General features: G+C 42.3%; 1 protein-coding gene and 1 long non-coding RNA gene across 2 annotated transcripts; both read left to right on the top strand.

Annotated features, from left to right (window-relative positions):
* The first annotated feature begins 3,290 nt into the window (after window positions 1-3,290).
* LOC115554546 (uncharacterized) lies at window positions 3,291-6,656 on the top strand. The gene is made up of 3 exons (XR_003978610.1): window positions 3,291-3,394; window positions 3,482-3,661; window positions 6,578-6,656. It is a non-coding gene; the product is annotated as an uncharacterized LOC115554546 (long non-coding RNA).
* A 2,878-nt stretch (window positions 6,657-9,534) lies between these two features.
* Window positions 9,535-11,937, top strand: LOC115553889 (protein asteroid homolog 1-like). Its single transcript, XM_030370417.1, has 3 exons — window positions 9,535-10,389; window positions 10,682-11,101; window positions 11,740-11,937. Exons 1-3 carry the CDS (start codon window positions 9,700-9,702, stop codon window positions 11,935-11,937), a joined length of 1,308 nt encoding a protein of 435 aa, XP_030226277.1. The 5' UTR covers window positions 9,535-9,699.
* The last annotated feature ends 8,319 nt before the right edge of the window (window positions 11,938-20,256 follow it).

The raw sequence follows: 20,256 nt of genomic DNA, 5'->3' as shown, positions 1-20,256 counted from the left end.
CCTACCCCGGCTTGTTCGGCCATATTCCACGTGGGTTTAACACCGCTTTATGGGAAACCAGTGTTCACGTACTGGGCCAGATAGTTTTATTTGTACTCATCTTTATGGACTTTCTTGTATTTTTGCTGCTATGTGGCTGCTGAGGAACCAAGCCTATATTACTCTTGTGTTCTTACTGTACAATAACATGTAATAGAAGTGACTGATTCTGATGCAATGACAGATTTAAGTCTTTACTCTGACTCTAATACTGAGTTGAAGGCAGACCCAGTCGCAGTTCGCTCCACAATAAAGAGTGATCCCATCCCATCCCAATATGAGCCTCATTAGCAAGATTATATTATTATTAATCCAACAATAAAATGTACGGTAACTAACCTGAAGTCATATGTTCTTCCAAGGGCGAGTCGCAGAGCGGCAGCAGGATGATGATGGTGAACAAGATCAGACCCTTAGGCGAAAACATGGCGAAACAAGATGAATCGATAAAAGGCTTAGTTAATTTTGGTTGAAAAAGTTTTCCTCTGAGAACTACTTTGACTACTTTCTCAGCGCAGCTCAGTCCGTGTATGAAGCTCCATGTGTAGTCTGCGTGAAAACGAAACGGACTAGAAAAGTGGTTCCCAAACTTTTTACCATGATTACCACCTTTGAAATGATCAAAGTGGTACTTAGAAAAAGTACCGGTGGTACTTAGAAAAAGTACCACCGGAAATAAAATAAAGTGCGTAGGCCTATAACTACATAAAGTTTACACAGAAGGCATTAATAATATGATTTATTATTCACATAACTTTACTTACTGAAGCAACCAACTGTCTGCATTATAACATTCACAGCACTGAATATTAACTATAATATATATTAACAACTGCAGTCAACCAATCATGTGATGTAAATTGTACTGCACCAAAACATTCAACGAATTGAACATGAATATTTAAATACTGGAATCAAACAATCCTGTTATAAGCAATTGCAGAATTAATCATGCACAGCAAAGAGAGAAATAATGTGTACAGCGAAAACCCTAATCAAACTATGATGAATAAGAACAAGTGTATTATAGAAAAACAACGTATTCAGTATTTAAACTACTGCAGTAAGTGCCATAAGGTCAAAATATAAACTATGTTTAGGTTTGAAGGAGAATGTACTCAGGCACACATTGAAAATTAAGAATAAAAAAAGAAATTGGTAATGGCGACTCTGGGCCTATCATGCTAGTGAGAGGGGTGTGCGTGGCTCTGTGAACAGAGTTCTGTGATGTCTTGGGTCGATTGAGGTTAGCTTTAGCCTCAGACTTGGTTCAGCATCCAACCTGCTTCTATATTTTTAGGCTTAATGACGGCGAGGGAAGAGAAGCCTTTCTCGCACAAATACGTGGTTGCAAATGGAATGAGAAAGCGCACATCCTTTGCAATAACAACTAACCTCAGTTCACATCGCTTTAAAGTCGATATATCTGAACTTCTCTCTCTCATTTACATGACATACAAAAAACAAATGGGACAAAATCAGCTGTAGGAATAATTTTTCTTAGTAGTTAAATATCAGAGACCCTAGATATCACAACTCAACAAAGTGTGTATATTATATTTATCTTTATTTCATTTTATTTTAGGTCCATATACACGACAATACAACAGACAAAACAACAACAAACAAATAAGAAACACAACTATAAAACATACAGACACTCTCTCCAATGCTTCCAGAGACTGGAAGTGTATCTGATGCTGCTTATCTTCGGCATGGTTAAAGTCATTATGATTTCATTTTTTGAGTCCATCAATCTCATCATAAAACTGTACATCAGATTCCTGAGCAATGCATTTAAAGTGGGAACACCACTGTTTACAAAAAGTTTGTGCACCTTGGTAGCCTCAGCAGAATTAGAGCATAATTATACACCACTCTAAATTTGTTATATTTACTTTTACTGTATATGCACCACAAGTGGGCAGTATATAGTATGTTGGTCAGATGAGCAATAAACAACAATGTGTGTGCGTTCGACAGATGAAACAAACAATTTGTGTGTGTTCAACAGATGAGCAATGTCTCTGGAAGTCATTTCTCAGAAAGTCGTCAGGGTTTTGAAGTGAGGGAGGGATGTTGGTTAAAGTACATAAACACTCAGTTCACCCAATACTTACTGAATTTCCACACCGACCAGATGGTGACATTTTGTCATTCCTGTCACTATCATGCATTTTATAAGTTAATCTTATACTTTTTATTTTTACAGCATTTGACCACAGCTTTCATTGTTGATTATCTTGTTAGGACACTTTTGAAAATAACGAGTTTTCCCCTTTGCTACCATGATCTATGTTGCATCTAAACATTTATCAGACAGTTTGTGAAACCTTCCGCCTACCTTTAAAACCCGCTCTCACTTCTTGCTCTCATCACTTTATTAGATTTAAGATTTACACCCTGCCTCAATAACATAAATGTACTGCACAATGAGTGGCGTCAGAAATACCATTTATGGCTCAGACGCCTCCACCTTAGCTTTGCCGCGGTTGTACTTGCTACTGACTTTTCCTCCATCTTCCTTCCCAGGAAATCTATGTGGCCAGTTTAGGTTTATAAAGTTCAAAAAGCCAGGGGCTGAAAACACTGAGGATGACGACAAGCCTGGCCTACCGCAACAGGGTACATGACCTTAGTTTAGAGAGCGGTTGGTACATAAACCTCCCAATAGAGTAGAACCCTGGCATTTGAACGCAGCAGGGATAGTTAAATTATACCGTCCTTCACACTGGTTTTGAAAAAATAAATAAAACTAAAACAAAGTGTTGCTGTCTGCCTCCCACCTGATAGTATGCATTAGGAACCATATTATTAGATTAGACAAATAGAACCAGCATCCCCTTTTATTAGATTAACCCAGTAGAACCAGGCATTTCCCCCTTCATTAGATTAGCCCAGTAGAATAGTACCCTTCTGCTGTCTCTTAAGCATTGTCACCAACACCAACACCATCATTATGGAAATTACTTGTATCAAGACCTTTCCTACATAACAACTTCTTTGTCACCATTTAGGAACTGCAGCTTTTATGAATATACATATTACCATCTTGTAATTTGTGTCCGGATTTATCTCCATAGTAGTCACCTTCGTTCTTTGTTGGCTCTGGCTAGGACACAACAGACATGACTCATCTTTCATGTCGTTAATCCCCAGCTGTCTCCAGTGCAAATTTCACATCTCAGCCATTACTATGGTCTTCTGAAGTATGTTTCTATTGTATCTTCAGGAGAACTAGGGTCATCCAGGAGATCATTCCAAAAGTCTTCCAGGAAATTCCAGCCAATCAGAGAGGAGGAGGAAGAAGAGTTTCTAGGTCAAGGTGTGCCCAGGGTTAGACCAGAGCCTGAGGGTGAGTGATGACTACATAGGTTCTTATTAAACAGAAAATAAGGTGGACATTATTTATACATAGCCTGCTATTCTTGGTGTTTTATAGTACCAATACCACTTCATGTCACGCCGCGTCCTGCTACGCGGTCCAATACCTCCATCTAGTGGCTACTTGCCGCCAGTGGTCCTTCTCCTGACACACCAGTCTACAATCACCAATCACCATTCCCTGCTTCAGCCGGGGATCTCCTACCAGCCGGCGCCAGTTCGTCGTTACGTCTACCCAGTTAGTATCGGTCCTACCAGCATTCTTGAACATCTGTTTCGTAGCCTGTCCCCGTGGTAACCATCTCTCCTTTTCTCCAGTTCTCCCCCTGCCTGCCTGACTACCCGCCTGCCTACCAATAAATCCCGTTTCCTTTGCCCCGCCTCTGCCGCCCTGTGTTCATCACTTGGGTCCCCACGTCCTGTTCCCTAACACTTCACCTAGATGCATTTAAAACAGATTTCCCTATTGTGACAAATTTGAAAGACATTTAAAATTTAAATTCCTCTTTATTCATATTCATCAAATCAACAATCTTAATGAATGGCCTCAGCCGTAATGCAATCTATCAAGAACCCATGCAACACTGTTGGGTACTCCTCCAGATTCCCCTACTGCGATAGCCTGGTAACAGATCAAACAAATAAGCATTGGTTCCACGTTAGATGTTTACCAATCAACTCCTTGTTGACTCCTCGATCATTGTCTACCTCGTCTTTTCACATATTCAGCCTCATGTTATTGGCTTCATAGTACTAAAATTGATATTGTCAGATCAGTTTCACCAGTAAGGATGCTTAAGCTGCTCAGCAGTCCCAATTCCCCAAAACAAAATCTGTAAAGATGAAGTATCTTTATTAATGAAACAAGTTTTCAAACATCATCTGAAGTACTTGAAGTCCTCAAGGAATAAAACACAGATGCGGGGGAAAAGAGATGCCTTTAAAGAAACAAAGTGGAGCGACCCAGGGACAAGTCTGGTTTGGGTTTAAGATTAAGGATGGTTAACTTTTATTATTGGTGTTTGGTTAAGTTTAGGCATTAGTGATTGTATTAAAGATTGTTTAGGTATTAGGAAAGAGTTTAGGCATTAGAGATGTTTAGTTAGAGGGTCAAGTTTGGGTATTAGGTTAGGTTGAGGTAAGCGAGTTTAGGCCTTTAAGATGTTTAGTTAGATGGTTCAGTTTAGGTACTAGGTTATGGTAAGAGTTTAGGCGTTTGAGCTCTTCAGTTATAGATGGTTAAGTTTGGGTATTAGGTTAGGTTGAGGTAAGCGAGTTTAGGCTTTTGAGATGTTTAGTTAAATGGTTCAGTTTAGGTACTCGTTTAGAGTAAGAGAGTTTAGGCATTTGAGATCTATAGTTAGATGGTTAAGTTTGGGTATTAGGTTGGCTTTTTGTTTTGTTAGACAAGTTACTTTAGGCATTTTATGTGATTCAATTTAGGGCATTTGAAAGAAAGATTAGAAAGATTGTTAAGCTCAGGTTAGCTCCAGCTTTGTCCCTTTAGTCGCTCCCTTAGAAAGAGGGTTCAGAGGTAACTGGGTCAGAAATACAATAGTTGGGGTCACAGAAATAAAATGCATAAATCATTCAAGTAAACATGCTTTTCCTACAACATGGTGTGAATTACAGTACTTTGTTTTAAAGTTAAAATGGTAAAGTGGTAACAGTATGGTGTGTAGGAGGTAGGGGGAGTTGTAGAAGTTGTTGAGCTCCAAGTGGTTATGTCTGGGGTAGATTGGATTGTAGGTGTAGCCAGGGATCCTCAGGGTGGATGGGGAGTAGGCCACTGTTGTAGATCAACTGTTCGGTCATCGTACTCTGAAATAAATTTAAGGCAAAAAGTAAAGTCAGTCTCACAGTGTGCTGGCCGATTTAGAAGACATTTTCATCACCAAACGTGAAGGCCAATCAAAGACACAAATGCAGTAACAGCACCATCTGGCGTCAAACATAGGTCATTACATTCAGTAATTTAGGTTGGATTTGAGATCGATTTACAGGAGAGAAAAGGCTTCAAGTCATTACGGCAACAACATCAAAAACGTCAGTGCTGGATTACCATCTTTAATCAATAAATGTATATGTATAATTGATACAAGTCAGTTGAGCTATTCCCAGGGAGTCTTCAACCTTTTTATGAAAATTGGGAGGGATTAAGTTATTGCCGTTTGGTACATTTAAGAATGAAGTAACCATTTATCAAAGTTCTCACCTGGGTCTCTCCGCCATGGCAACTGCACAGCCATCTGCTATTCCATCGTGACCTGAAAAAAACAGTACTTTGTTGATCCCAAGTGGAAATTAGTAATAGCAAGGGCAAAAAATATACACCAAGGGTAGGTATAAAAACTATACAAAGGATGGAAGCAATCATTGTGTGACTTGGAAGGGCAATTATTAATTTGTACGAATCTTAAGCATTAGCCAATATCAGTTTGACTAAGCGAAAAAAAAAAATCAAAAGCACACACGTTTATACAATGGCCCCAACCAAGTGTAAATGTATCTAACAGGGGCATTGTCAAGATGCACTGAAAGCTTCCCGAAATGTTAGTGTTGGGTTCGACAGGTTACAACATTATGACGTTGGGGATACGGTACCACTTTTATTCTGGGTGACCAAAAGCCCAGCTACAATTTGCTGATGAACCCAGCTACTGTGTCCTAGATTTTTCAGATGATAAGATTTACTTTGTTGAACCTTTAATCGGTCTGATGAATTCACCTTTCCTGGACGAGGAGCTGGTTGGTCTTGACACCTCCCGCTGACCGCCACCGCAGGGACCTCCAACTGCGTCGCCTCAGTCCCTTCAGGAACACACGTGACCCATTGGCACACTGGACATTTGTTTTCTCCCCATTAATGCAGTCCAACACTTCACACAGATGTCAATAGTGTATTTTACATGCACTTTTACAGCACAGTACATAGTGGGCTGTTTTGATGGAACTAATTACAATAATTATTACTCCCAACCCCAAAAGCCAGCCACATGTAATACACATCCTGACTAGTCCTAGTGGCCGAGAATGCTTTCTTAACAGCCAGTCAGAATGAACCAGATCTGTATGGATTACTTTAGATCTGTACGATGAGTCGCTGACCGTGTCATTCTAAACAATCCAAGCAAGCCATTGTCTTACCCTTCAGCATCTACAGAGCTGCACCACTCCTGGTCTTCCCTCCACCTACAGCTTCCAGCGCCAGTCCTGAATTTGACAAACACTGTCGAACACTGATCTTGAAATTAAATGTACAGGGGCCAACCCTACCCCTGAACAAAAATAATTGAAGACATTTCTTCCATGGTTCAACGTTCATAAATAATTGTCAATGCTTAAATTCCTTGCAAATAAGTAATATGAAGGACAGCATGAGGCATATCTAGCAAGATGATTATGGTACAGTGAGAACCATATGTTTTTATAGAGTAAATTGCCATAGAAAGTGATAAACCTTACTTGCCTCCATTGCTGATGTTCATACATATCTTGGAATGGACTTTGTGAAATTTGACAAAATATTGAAACGTAAAATTTGTCAAAATTTTAAATTTGCAGTAGGCTACTACAAGTCTGAATTTGCCGGTGTTGATGTTCATAGGACCAAGTGCAAGTACTAACAAATCACTAGGCTAACCCATTCCCCGTATACAGCAGCTATAGCTAGCTAATGCAGATGCTAGACAATTAAGTAATATGAATAAATACAACACACAGGTTAGCTACCAGGTGAAAATTCAAACCTACCAAGCCAAAAACCAAACCATAACATGCCAGCAGTCATTCGTCTAGTGAAGTCAGTCTAACAGCTTTTCAAACACCAGTCCAGTGGGGTTAAGGGTGGAGCGAAAACAAACCCCATTGTGGAAGTTTGAGGTCTCAACTTCACACTCGCCCTAATTTCGGTTTGCCAGACATCCGCTCTGGGTTTTTCCAGAACTTCCAGTTCTTTGTGGATTCCTGAGGGAGGTGAAGCATCGGCAGAAGGTGCTGTGACATCAAATTGTAAAATCCAGAATTGCACCGATGTCATTTCCACTAGGGATGTTCTGTAGTCCAGTAGTGCTGTGAAACAAAACAGCAATTGGCGAAAATAGTCGCATTCGCCAATTGGTCTACTTACCATTTAACTTGCGCTTGTTTGCTTTCACCAATTCCAATTGTGCCCAAATGTTGAACTTTCACAATAGTTGCAGGTGTTCTTCCATTTTGCGTCCAGTTTCAAGAGCACACCCTTCCCAGTGTCCAGGCAGGTTGTCGGTGTTGTAGCGGTCCGCAGCGTTTGTAAAGTCAGTTGTTGAGTCGTCCCCCGTTAGGCCTCATACAAACACGTGCAACAATGCACTCAAAAACAACCTACAACACTACACTAAACTTAGAATGAGCAAAAACCAAACAGACGAGCGGTAAAATCCAGGTTAAGTTTAGGGGAAAGAATAGTGATGTGGACAAATTCCGAAGTTCTGAGGCCGGCAGCCAAACACAACCAAACAACTTGAACCAGCTCATGGCATAACAAACGATGGGTGACTCACTGCAGGGTTCCTCGCTCCCCCTTTGGTGGCCACGTTGTTCAGTCAAATGCGCACAAAAAAAACAAACAAGCAACCGCGGGACCATTTTAATTCCCGTTTGGGAGCAACGCAAAATAATTAATCGCCGCACGTGAGGGGTGACACAGGTGAACTCGATCTACTAGCGAGAAGCTCGAGAACGAAGTGCAAGTACCAACAATCACTAGGTTAACCCAAACCCCTTAAACAGCAGTGATAGCTAGCTACTGCAGATGCTACACAATTAAGTACCATGAAATAAATACAACATACAGGTTAGCTACCAGGTGAAACGCTCCCAACACAGTTGCGTTGGAGCAAACTAGCTTCGTAGCTACCAGGTGAAATGCTCCCAACCCAGTTGCGTTGGAGCAAACTACCTTCCCGGCTACCAAGTGAAACGCTCCCAACACAGTTGCGTTGGAGCAAACTACCTTCCAAGCTACCATGTGAAACGCTCCCAACACAGTTGCGTTGGAGCAAACCACCTTCCCAGCTACCAGGTCAAACGCTCCCAACACAGTTGCGTTGGAGCAAACTACCTTCCAAGCTACCAGGTGAAACGCTCACAACACCGTTGCGTTGGACCAAACTGCCTTCCATGCTACCAGGTGAAACACTCCCAACACAGTTGCGTTGGAGCAAACTACCTTCCAAGCTACCAGGTGAAACGCTCCCAACACATTTGCGTTGGAGCAAACTACCTTCCAAGCTACCATGTGAAACGCTCCCAACACAGTTGCGTTGGAGCAAACTACCTTCCCGGCTACCAGGTGAAACGCTCCCAACACAGTTGCGTTGGAGCAAACTACCTTCCAAGCTACCAGGTGAAACGCTCACAACACAGTTGCGTTGGAGCAAACTAGCTTCCAAGCTACCAGGTGAAACGCTCCCAACACAGTTGGGTTGGAGCAAACTAGCTTCCAAGCTACCAGGTTAAACTCTCCCAACACAGTTGCGTTGGAGCAAACTAGCTTCCAGGCTACCAGGTGAAACGCTCCCAACACAGTTGCGTTGGAGCAAACTAGTCTGATAAAACTAAACATTGACTCACTCTTTCGGTTCGAGAAGAGGTTTCTGACATTCATCGTCCATTCCAGCTTCAGGAGAACCTGGAACAGAGTAAAGATAAGTCTTGGATATAAGTGTCAGCAAACATCTCCTAAATGTAAATGTAAAGAAGTATATAAGTATCTGTAGCGATATTAATTACAATGAGATGTATTATAGTCCAGGTCATGATGCAAATTAAGAGATGCAATACATAAAATACATAAAACTGAAACTCGATCTCAACTCAAAGCATACTATTCAAAGAAGTGACAAGAATTAATTTGTGATGAGTGAATTGATCTGTACACCTAAGGATATGTAAACAAAAATGTGAGAGGTTTTAATTGATTTCCCTGTCATGGCATCTCAACTGCAGTAGGTGGAAGAGTTGGTACATAGTCAGACATGGTTAATCATAATGATGATAGCAGTGGCACTTAATGCATGCATTATTAAGCAATTCAGAGTTGATGATATGATTCCTTGGAAATGTCCAGAAGCAAAACTTACGAACAACTGAGGAGCCACTCCCAGTGCGGGTATGTGTTTGCGTTGGTGTCTAAAGGAGCTGGGATCCTCTCTGGGTGAGTCCAGTCACCACAGAAGTTGGAACGTATCCAGTCACCATTGACAGGTGAAGTTAGACCGTGACCCGTCAGTCACAATGGGGGTGAAGGGCTTGTGGTCACTGCTGGAGGGAAACAGCCAGATCTACCAGGACATCAAATTCAGTAACAGCGAGCAGGTGGTGGATGGCTGTAACCTGGCCTACCACCTCTTCAACATGGCCAACCTGGACCAGAACCCCGGCGGGGAGTACCTGGCCTTCCAGGCGGTGGTCCAGGCTTTTTTCAAGACTCTGGACAACTGTAGAATCAAAGCATACGTTGTGATTGACGGAGGCTTCGGCACCAGCGACGTCCAACTCAAAACCAGGATGAGCCGTCTAAGCGCCCTTCTCCAGCATATCCCTGCCGCTCTGACTAGCGAGAAAAAGGGCATCTATCCCCCCTCTGTAATGTCAGTATTTGAGCAGACGCTGAACGACCTGAGGGTGCCGCAGGTCAAGTGCTTCGGAGAGGCAGACGGCCAGCTGGCTGCCCTGGCCAGAGAGGTTTCCTGCCCGTTGCTGTCCGAAGACACCGACTTCTACATTTATGACCTTCCAGAAGGGGTTTTGCCCCTAGCTCCCTTCTGGAAATCAGTTAAAGACAGTCCGGCCAGCAGTGAAATCCACTGCAAGCTATACACCACGACCAAGTTCTGCACCGTGTTCAATATCGACCCCCAGTTGCTGCCCATCTTTGCCTCGCTGGTCAAGGTAGACCACGTCAAACTCAACAAGCTAGACAACGTCAAATTTCCACGGGAAATTCTTTCTCTGCTTTTGACCCATCCGGGTAGCCGGTGAACACATACACACACAGAGGTCCACACACGTGGGGTACACAAATACAGGTGCACACACAGGTACACCGGCACTACCGGAGCAGTGGGCTGCCGCGGTGCAGCGCCCGGGGAGCAGGTGGGGGTTTCAGGTGCCTTGCTCAAGGGCACCTCATCCGTGGAGGTTCGGGATTCGAACTTGCCACCTTCCGGTTACCAGTCCAACTCCTTCACCAGTATGCCACGGATGCCCACATCAGGCGGAGGTGAAGAATATGCTGAGGGAGTCCATGCTGGAGTACGAGCTCCCCAGCTCACCAGCTCCTCTCTTGATTGGCTTCTTGAGTAAGGGCACCGTTCCGCAGCTGCCTGCTAAGTTGAGCTCCGTCCCTGAGTGGGTCCGTGCCTCCCTGGCCATGGGAGGCCTGGGAGCTAACATACTTCAATATGACATACTTCTGCACAGGAGGAAGATTTTGAGGATCCAGGTGGAGCGCTGCGACCTGCAGAGCTCCAACCTCATCTCACGGCCCATCCGGCAGGTGTTGTACGGGCTGCTGCTGGGCCAGGGGGGGGGGGCGGAGGTGGACGAGGTGGACCGGGATGGTCTGGATGCCGTTAATCCCGAGGTGAAACCGGAGGTCGAACATCAGAAGCTGATGCTGGACTCTCTGCCCCAGGTAGGCCATACCGACTCATTCAGCTGGATGACAGATGGATAAGAGATGGAGCAAAGATGTATAATGGATGGACGCTGGCAGTCGGCATGGTTAGCTCCAAACAAAGAAAAGGGCTAGGCTAAATCGATGAAACCGATACGTTTGTTTTGGGTAACTTAATTAGGGTTAGGGATACATAACAGACATTATATTATACACAACTGTTTTTTTTGTCATAGCAACGCGTCATTCATATCAAATCTGTCCAATTCCTCACTCTACCCGATACTGTCAACTTGTTTAAGAACTACCTCGGTGTAATTAATATTTTAGTTGTATTACGTAATTACAGGGATAATAAACAGAAAACTTTTAATGAACCTAATTTAAAAAAATGCTTTTCATTTTTTTTTCATTGTTGGAAGGCTGCTGGCTCCCATGCAACATAGAAGGGTAGAACCAGACTGGCAGGCTCCGTAAACACCCATTCAATTCTGTTTCATTAAGCAGAGGACAGGTGTGCCCCATCATCGTATCAGTAGGGGAGCAGGTAGCCTTGTCACACAATGACAATAGCAGTGTTAACTTTTAGAGGGAGCCATCGAATGCAAACTAATTTACAATCTGTGTGTCGAGCAGACCCCGCTGTGAGGCTGCAGGTGTGTCTGGAGACGCTGGGCGTGGAGGAAAAGACGCTGGAGGGAGTTCCGGCTCATCTGCGCCTCCCAGTGGCTGTGACCCGCTACTGGCTGAGGAGGGCCAGCCCTGGGCCGGACCTGACCCACCTCAAAGCTCTGCTGATGGTCTTGGTCCAAGGAGAACTGAACCGACAGACAGGAGGGACAACAGGTAGGTAGCACTTGTTTTCAAGTAAAGTACCTTCCTCACTCATTACTCCCTCCCTATGTGTGCATGCTTATGTTTGTGTTTAGGCTGGCAGGGATATATCTTATCAGGAAAGCGGAACTTAAAGTGTGTGTGTGTGTGTGTGTGTGTGTGTGTGTGTGTGTGTGTGTGTGTGTGTGTGTGTGTGTGTGTGTGTGTGTGTGTGTGTGTGTGTGTGTGTGTGTGTGTGTGTGTGTGTGAAGGCTGGCAGGGGGATACCAAACACCTCTCTCAGTCTCTGGATGGTGCCGTGGCTCACAGCTTCAACCAATGGCAGGCCTGCCTGAAGGACGCCTCCCAGCTCAACCTGCTGCTCTGCAAGCCCCTCCCTGGACCCCACTACACCTGGTGAGACACCCAGACAGTACTGTTTCCATAGCAACACCATCACCCAGACAGTACTGTTTCCATAGTAACACTAACCCAGACAGTCCTGTTTCTATAGCAAAACCAAAACTAGTCATTACTTATTCCATTGTGAGCCCATCATATAAAGTTCAAGTCAGAAGTAACTTTAAAGAACAGAATAACATCACAAGACTGTGATATTGTAATAGTGATACTGAGACCGTTTAACAGATACACTTTTGTGAAAGAACAAGTTGAGGGTTGGGTCAACAGAATTTAGTTTTAAGATAAGATAAGTGCTTCATTAATCCCAGACGGGTTGGTCCAGGTTGTACCAGGGCAGGCTGGTGCACCGGCGGCAGAAGGAGCTCCAGGAGAGGGAGCCAGAGGACATCGTACAGGGCGAACAGTTCATCAGTCTGTACAGTAGCCTCATGGAAGCACTCACCCACACCCAGGGGCCAACAGGAGGGCTGGGGGGGCCTGAGGCCCAGCTGAGGGCCAGCATGGAGCACCTTCACCTGAACACCCAGGACTCGGGTGGGGAATGGAAGAAGGCTCAAGGCAGGAGGAAGGAAAGAGGGGACAAGACAGACAGGTAGGTAGCACATGTGGTGTTCAGCAAAAAAACAAAACAAACAAACACTCACCACCTGTGTGTGTGTGTGTGTGTGTGTGTGTGTGTGTGTGTGTGTGTGTGTGTGTGTGTGTGTGTGTGTGTGTGTGTGTGTGTGTGTGTGTGTGTGTGTGTGTGTGTGTGTGAAGGCTGGCAGGGGGTCACCAGCCACAACCCTCAGCCTCTGGATGGTGTCGTGGCTCACAGCTTCAACCAATGGCAGGCCAGCCTGAAGGACGCCTCCCAGCTCAACCTGCTGCCGCTCACGCCACACCCCAGGCCAAGTGGGTTCGGGGGGTCCAAAGCCCAGCTGAGGGCCAGCATGGAGCACCTTCACCTCAAATCCCAAAAAGAGGAGGAGGAGGAAGAGGAGGAGGAGCTGGGCGGGGCGGCGGGCCTTGATCAGGGATCAGATGGGCCTTGAGAGGAGGTTCAAAGCAGGAGGAGGAAGCAGCAGAGGGAGGGGTGAGAGTGAGCAGGAAGGGGGGAGGCGGAGGAGGAACAGTGTTGGTGTAACGCGTTACCGTCATATATTACATTAAGCAGCAAAAGAGATATAAAACCTGTTCTTTACATCATTTTTGGTAATGCATATTCAATAAGAAACTAGGAAGGAAGAGAAAGGAGAGTTGAGAACAGTTCAAGATTAGAATAAGATGTTGTCATCACAATATTATGGTAGTGGGCTTTTTCTAAGAGTGAATCATCAGTTGTCTTTCGGGCTTGGTTAAAATAATCGATTTTCTGATTGAAATCGATCTTACTTTGAATTTTCTTATAAATGAATGCAATTTGATGATCGATCTTTCAAAACAACCACCACTGTTTCCTGAGCTGCATGAGGAGGCTCCAATCGCTCAGAGAAAGGAGAACAGATGTACTCCTCCCCACCGACGCAGGGAGGAGAACCAAACGGTTGGCTCAAACCGGCAGGAGCAATCTGACTAATCAAAGATTACAATGACAAAAAACATGTGAGGGGATCTTTATCAAACACAAACAAAGAACACACCATTGGGAAGCTTAATGTTCTATTCATTTAAATTAACTAAAGTGGAGTCACTCTGCAGGACATTTTGAGGCAGACCGGTTAGTGGAGACCAGAAAGGGCGAGACTAGGCTGAGAGCAGCTGCTATTCCCATTCCCCATCTTTCAGTTGAGGTCTAAGATGAAGGTTGGTCCTGCTCTAAATTTATTCAGTAAGGCAACAAGTGCTGGGTTGATGGAGGAGTACCAAAAGGTCGTCACGTTTCTTCAGGACACTCCGGCGATTGCTAATTGAACTATAGGGCGATTGCCTTGGGCGACAAATGTGTTGAGAGCCCCCTCTAGTGGCGCCCTTAATTCCCACAAATCATAGAATTCGAACAACAAGCAAAATAATTCATGTTTATTAAATATATATCATCCTAGGGCGCCCTCAACCACACATTTAGTTGTCAACCAGATTATAAGACCTAATTGCTGATTTTTGTAAATCATTATCCAATGATTTGCATTGAAGCTCAATGGCAGCTGAGCATCAAGTGCTCAAGTCCCTGTCCTTCTTCATCGGCTGGAGGTCCAACTCCAGGGCCGGCTTCTGCTGCCCGAGGCTGCGGCTCTCCTTTTTGTGCTCAGAACAGTCTCATTAATAATGAATGCACAGAGAAGGATTCACAAATGTATTTTGTGATTTATATATTAAGTACTCTCTTCTCACAAATACATTTCAATGCACTTACAAAAGGATATCGGTATGTATAAATGTAAATTAAATCCATAAACAAATATGTTTCACAAACACATTTCTGATCCACACACAAACGTGTCTTGTTTTAAATAAATGTAATAAACACAGGGAGAAACACGTAAACACACACACACACACACACACACACACACACACACACACACACACACACACACACACACACACACACACACACACACACACACACACACACACACACACACACACACACACACACACACAGAACCACGTAAACACACACAGACACACACGTAAACACACAGACACACACGTAAACACGCACACTATACTGCATTACTATAATTGCCATTTAGACTGATTACATTAGCGCTAATGCAATCACATCAGATCTGATTGCCCTGTTTTATCTCGTAAAATAAATAAATAATCAAATTCTTGAATATAATATATCCCGGGTTTGGATTGACCTGGGCACTGTTACATTTCTTTGGGGAAAAGCCTCACAATGGAGAGGGACAATCAATAACAGAGTTTGTTTTCATCAATTTGGGAGACCGCTTATCTCGTTATGAAGAGGTTGGTTAGGAAAATGAGAGCCCGACAGGACAGACTAATAAACCAAACAGTAGACATCAATAATTGCAATAATCCCATTTCCAAATGCCTTCATTATACCTAGTTCGTATGCGACCCAAACAAAAAATAGAAAAGGTACATTAATATTTGATCACTTTTATTCTAGACAGGCTTTTCATGCGCTGCGTTCGATACGGAGGGAAACTCTTTATCGGCTCGAGCTTCTCGCTTGTCACAAAGATCCCGTTCTCGTTCTCATTAGCTATTTATCCCGCACGTGCGGGATGATTTCTTTTGTTTTTTTGTGCGCTTTTGACTGAACAATCCGGACAACGTGGCCACCAACGGGGGAGCGAGGACGCCGCCATGTAAGTCACCAATCGTTTGTTATTCCTTGAGCTGGTTGAAATTGTTTGGTTGTGTTTGCCTGCTGGCTTCAGAATGTGTCCACCGCGCACACACATCGCTATATTCTTCCTTGAGCTGGTTGAAGTTGTTTGGTTGTGTTTGGCTGCTGGCTTCAGAATGTGTCCACTGCGCACACACATCGCTATATTCTTTCCCCTAAACTTAACCTGGACTTTACCGCTCGTCCGCTTGGTTTTTGCTCATTCTAAGTTTAGTGCGGTGTTGTAGGTTGTTCACCACTGGACTGGTGTTTGAAAAGCTGTCGGACCGACTTCACTAGACGAATGACTGCGGGCATGTTATGGTTTGGTTTCAATTGTTGGTTTTTGGCTTGGTAGGTTAGAATTTAAGAGATCGATAAGATGACAGTAGGTTGTACATACACATGCACAGTAGATTCTCCCTTTTTGAATCTTTCCTTTTCACAACTTTCCATACATTTGCAAACTGTTGACTGCCGCTGAAGTTGTAGGCTACTGCTGCTTGATTACTTCAATGTGGTTTTATTCTGTGCTAAACGATTTTTAATTCTTTGCAATGTGGTTTGATTCTATGCACTACGATTTTAATTCTTTGCAATTCTATGCACTACGATTTTAATTCTTTGCAATTCTATACATTATACGATTTTAATTCTTTGCAATTCTATGCACTACGATTTTAATTCTTTGCAATTCTATGCACTACGATTTTAATTCTTTGTAATTCTATGAACTACGATTTTAATTCTTTGCAATTCTATGAACTACGATTTTAATTCTTTGCAATTCTATGCACTACTATTTTAATTCTTTGCAATTCTATGCACTACGATTTTAATTCTTTGCAATTCTATGCATTATACGATTTTAATTCTTTGCAATTCTATGCACTACAATTTTTCATTCTTTGCAATTCTATGCATTATACGATTTTAATTCTTTGCAATTCTATGCACTACGATTTCAATTCTTTGCAATTCTATGCACTACTATTTTAATTCTTTGCAATTCTATGCATTATACGATTTTAATTCTTTGCAATTCTATGCACTACAATTTTTCATTCTTTGCAATTCTATGCATTATACGATTTTAATTCTTTGCAATTCTATGCATTATACGATTTTAATTCTTTGCAATTCTATGCATTATACGATTTTAATTCTTTGCAATTCTATGCACTACGATTTTTCATTCTTTGCAATTCTATGCATTATACGATTTTAATTATTTGCAGTTCTATGCTCTTTGTGATTTCAATTCTTTGCAATTCTATGCACTACGATTTTAATTCTTTGCAATTCTATGCACTACGATTTTTCATTCTTTGCAATTCTATGCATTATACGATTTTAATTATTTGCAGTTCTATGCTCTTTGTGATTTCAATTCTTTGCAATTCTATGCACTACGATTTTAAGTCATTGCAATGTGGTTTTATTCTGTGCAATATAATCTGAAATATGTACTCGGACAATTGCAGTTGTCCAATTGGGGAGTATAGCCGACCTTTGGCTATAAGATGTGTAGGCTATGTAAACATACTGACTGTATAGTAAATTTCACCTGGTAGCCTGGAAGCTAGTTTGCTCCAACGCATGTTGGGAGCGTTTCACCTGGTAGCCTGGAAGCTAGTTTGCTCCAACACAACTGTGTTGGGGGAGTTTCACCTGGTAGCTTGGAAGGGAGTTTGCTCCAACGCAACTGTGTTGGGAGGGTTTCACCTGGTAACCTGGAAGGTAGTTTGCTCCAACGCAACTGTGTTGGGAGCGTTTCACCTGGTAGCTTGGAAGCTAGTTTGCTCCAACGCAACTGTGTTGGGAGTGTTTCACCTGGTAGCTTGGAAGGTAGTTTGCTCCAACGCAACTGTGTTGGCGCGTTTCACCTGGTAGCCTGGAAGCTAGCTTGCTCCAACGCAACTGTGTTGGGAGCGTTTCACCTGGTAGCTTGTATGCTTCTATGCACTACGATTTTAAATCTTTGCAATTCTATGCACTACGATTTTAATTCTTTGCAATTCTATACATTATACGATTTTAATTCTTTGCAATTCTATGCACTACGATTTTAATTCTTTGCAATTCTATGCACTACGATTTTAATTCTTTGCAATTCTATGAACTACGATTTTAATTCTTTGCAATTCTATGCACTACGATTTTAATTCTTTGCAATTCTATGCACTACTATTTTAATTCTTTGCAATTCTATGCATTATACGATTTTAATTCTTTGCAATTCTATGCACTACAATTTTTCATTCTTTGCAATTCTATGCATTATACGATTTTAATTCTTTGCAATTCTATGCACTACGATTTTAATTCTTTGCAATTCTATGCACTACTATTTTAATTCTTTGCAATTCTATGCATTATACGATTTTAATTCTTTGCAATTCTATGCACTACAATTTTTCATTCTTTGCAATTCTATGCATTATACGATTTTAATTCTTTGCAATTCTATGCACTACGATTTTTCATTCTTTGCAATTCTATGCATTATACGATTTTAATTATTTGCAGTTCTATGCTCTTTGTGATTTCAATTCTTTGCAGTTCTATGCACTACGATTTTAATTCTTTGCAATTCTATGCACTACGATTTTTCATTCTTTGCAATTCTATGCATTATACGATTTTAATTATTTGCAGTTCTATGCTCTTTGTGATTTCAATTCTTTGCAATTCTATGCACTACGATTTTAAGTCATTGCAATGTGGTTTTATTCTGTGCAATATAATCTGAAATATGTACTCGGACAATTGCAGTTGTCCAATTGGGGAGTATAGCCGACCTTTGGCTATAAGATGTGTAGGCTATGTAAACATACTGACTGTATAGTAAATTTCACCTGGTAGCCTGGAAGCTAGTTTGCTCCAACGCATGTTGGGAGCGTTTCACCTGGTAGCCTGGAAGCTAGTTTGCTCCAACACAACTGTGTTGGGGGAGTTTCACCTGGTAGCTTGGAAGGGAGTTTGCTCCAACGCAACTGTGTTGGGAGGGTTTCACCTGGTAACCTGGAAGGTAGTTTGCTCCAACGCAACTGTGTTGGCGCGTTTCACCTGGTAGCCTGGAAGCTAGCTTGCTCCAACGCAACTGTGTTGGGAGCGTTTCACCTGGTAGCTTGGAAGGTAGTTTGCTCCAACGTAACTGTGTTGGGAGCGTTTCACCTGGTAGCTTGGAAGGTAGTTTGCTCCAACGCAACTGTGTTGGGAGCGTTTCACCTGGTAGCTTGGAAGGTAGTTTGCTCCAACGCAACTGTGTTGGGAGCGTTTCACCTGGTAGCCGGGAAGGTAGTTTGCTCCAACGCAACTGTGTTGGGAGCGTTTCACCTGGTAGCCTGGAAGGTAGTTTGCTCCAACGCAACTGTGTTGGGAGAGTTTCACCTGGTAGCTTGGAAGGTAGTTTGCTCCAACGCAACTGTGTTGGGAGCGTTTCACCTGGTAGCTAACCTGTATGTTGTATTTATTCATGGTACTTAGTTGTGTAGCATCTGCAGTAGCTATCTATTACTGCTGTTTAAGGGGTATGGGTTAACCTAGCGATTGTTAGTACTAGCACTTGATTCTATGAACGGGCTTGGGTCTCCAAGCCCGGCCCTATTGGGGTCAGGTCAGGCCCCGATGCCAGCATTGAGTCTGGAGTCCTCTGGACACACGCACTCGCGCAGAAACACGCACACACTACATACTCCATTTCAATTATTGCCATTTAGTCTGATTGCATGAGGGCGAATTCAATCATATCAGATCAGATTGTATTAGCCCTGTTGTCTCGTGATATGTTAAGAATGTATATATATATTAGCAACCCAGTCTCACCATGTCCCGGGTTTGGATCGAACTGGGCCGAGTTACATTTCTTTGGGGAAAAGCATCACAATGGAGAGGGATTTTCAATAACAGTATAAACACTAACCTTTTTGCAACATTCCATTCATTTGCAAACTGTTGACTGCTGCTGAAGTTGTAGGCTACTGCTGCTTGATGACTTCAATGAGGTTTTATTCTGTGCTAAAAGATTTTAATTCTTTGCAATGTGGCTTGATTCTATGCACTACGATTTTAATTCTTTGCAATTCTATGCATTATACGATTTTAATTCTTTGCAATTCTATGCACTTCGATTTTAATTCTTTGCAATTCTATGCATTATACGATTTTAATTCTTTGCAATTCTATGCATTATACGATTTTAATTCTTTGCAATTCTATGCACTACGATTTTAATTATTTGCAATTCTATGCTCTATATGATTTTTATTACTTGCAATTCTATGCACTACGATTTTTCATTCTTTGCAATTCTATGCATTATACGATTTTAATTATTTGCAGTTCTATGCTCTATGTGATTTTAATTCTTTGCAATCCTATGCATTATACGATTTTAATTATTTGCAATTCTATGCATTATACGTTTTTAATTATTTGCAATTCTATGCACTACGATTTTAATTCTTTGCAATTCTATGCATTATACGATTTTAATTATTTGCAGTTCTATGCTCTATATGATTTTAATTCTTTGCAATTCTATGCTCTACGATTTTGATTCTTTGCAATTCTATGCATTATACGAGTTTAATTATTTGCAGTTGTATGCTCTAAATGTTTTTAATTCTTTGCAATTCTATGCACT

The sequence above is a fragment of the Gadus morhua genome, chromosome 11 (assembly GCF_902167405.1).
Source record: "Gadus morhua chromosome 11, gadMor3.0, whole genome shotgun sequence".
In the NCBI taxonomy this organism is placed as follows: domain Eukaryota; kingdom Metazoa; phylum Chordata; class Actinopteri; order Gadiformes; family Gadidae; genus Gadus; species Gadus morhua.
Note: the sequence above shows the minus strand (reverse complement) of the source record. Positions and strands in the feature narration are given on the sequence as shown.

Excerpts from the sequence above, each read along its gene's own strand:
- LOC115553889 (XM_030370417.1), top strand. The coding sequence starts at position 9,700 with ATGGGGGTGAAGGGCTTGTGGTCACTGCTGGAGGGAAACAGCCAGATC. Across the intron at positions 10,390-10,681 it reads AACTCAACAAGCTAGACAAC|GCGGAGGTGAAGAATATGCT; the intron begins GTCAAATTTCCA and ends TGCCCACATCAG. Across the intron at positions 11,102-11,739 it reads TGCTGGACTCTCTGCCCCAG|GTGTGTCTGGAGACGCTGGG; the intron begins GTAGGCCATACC and ends GTGAGGCTGCAG.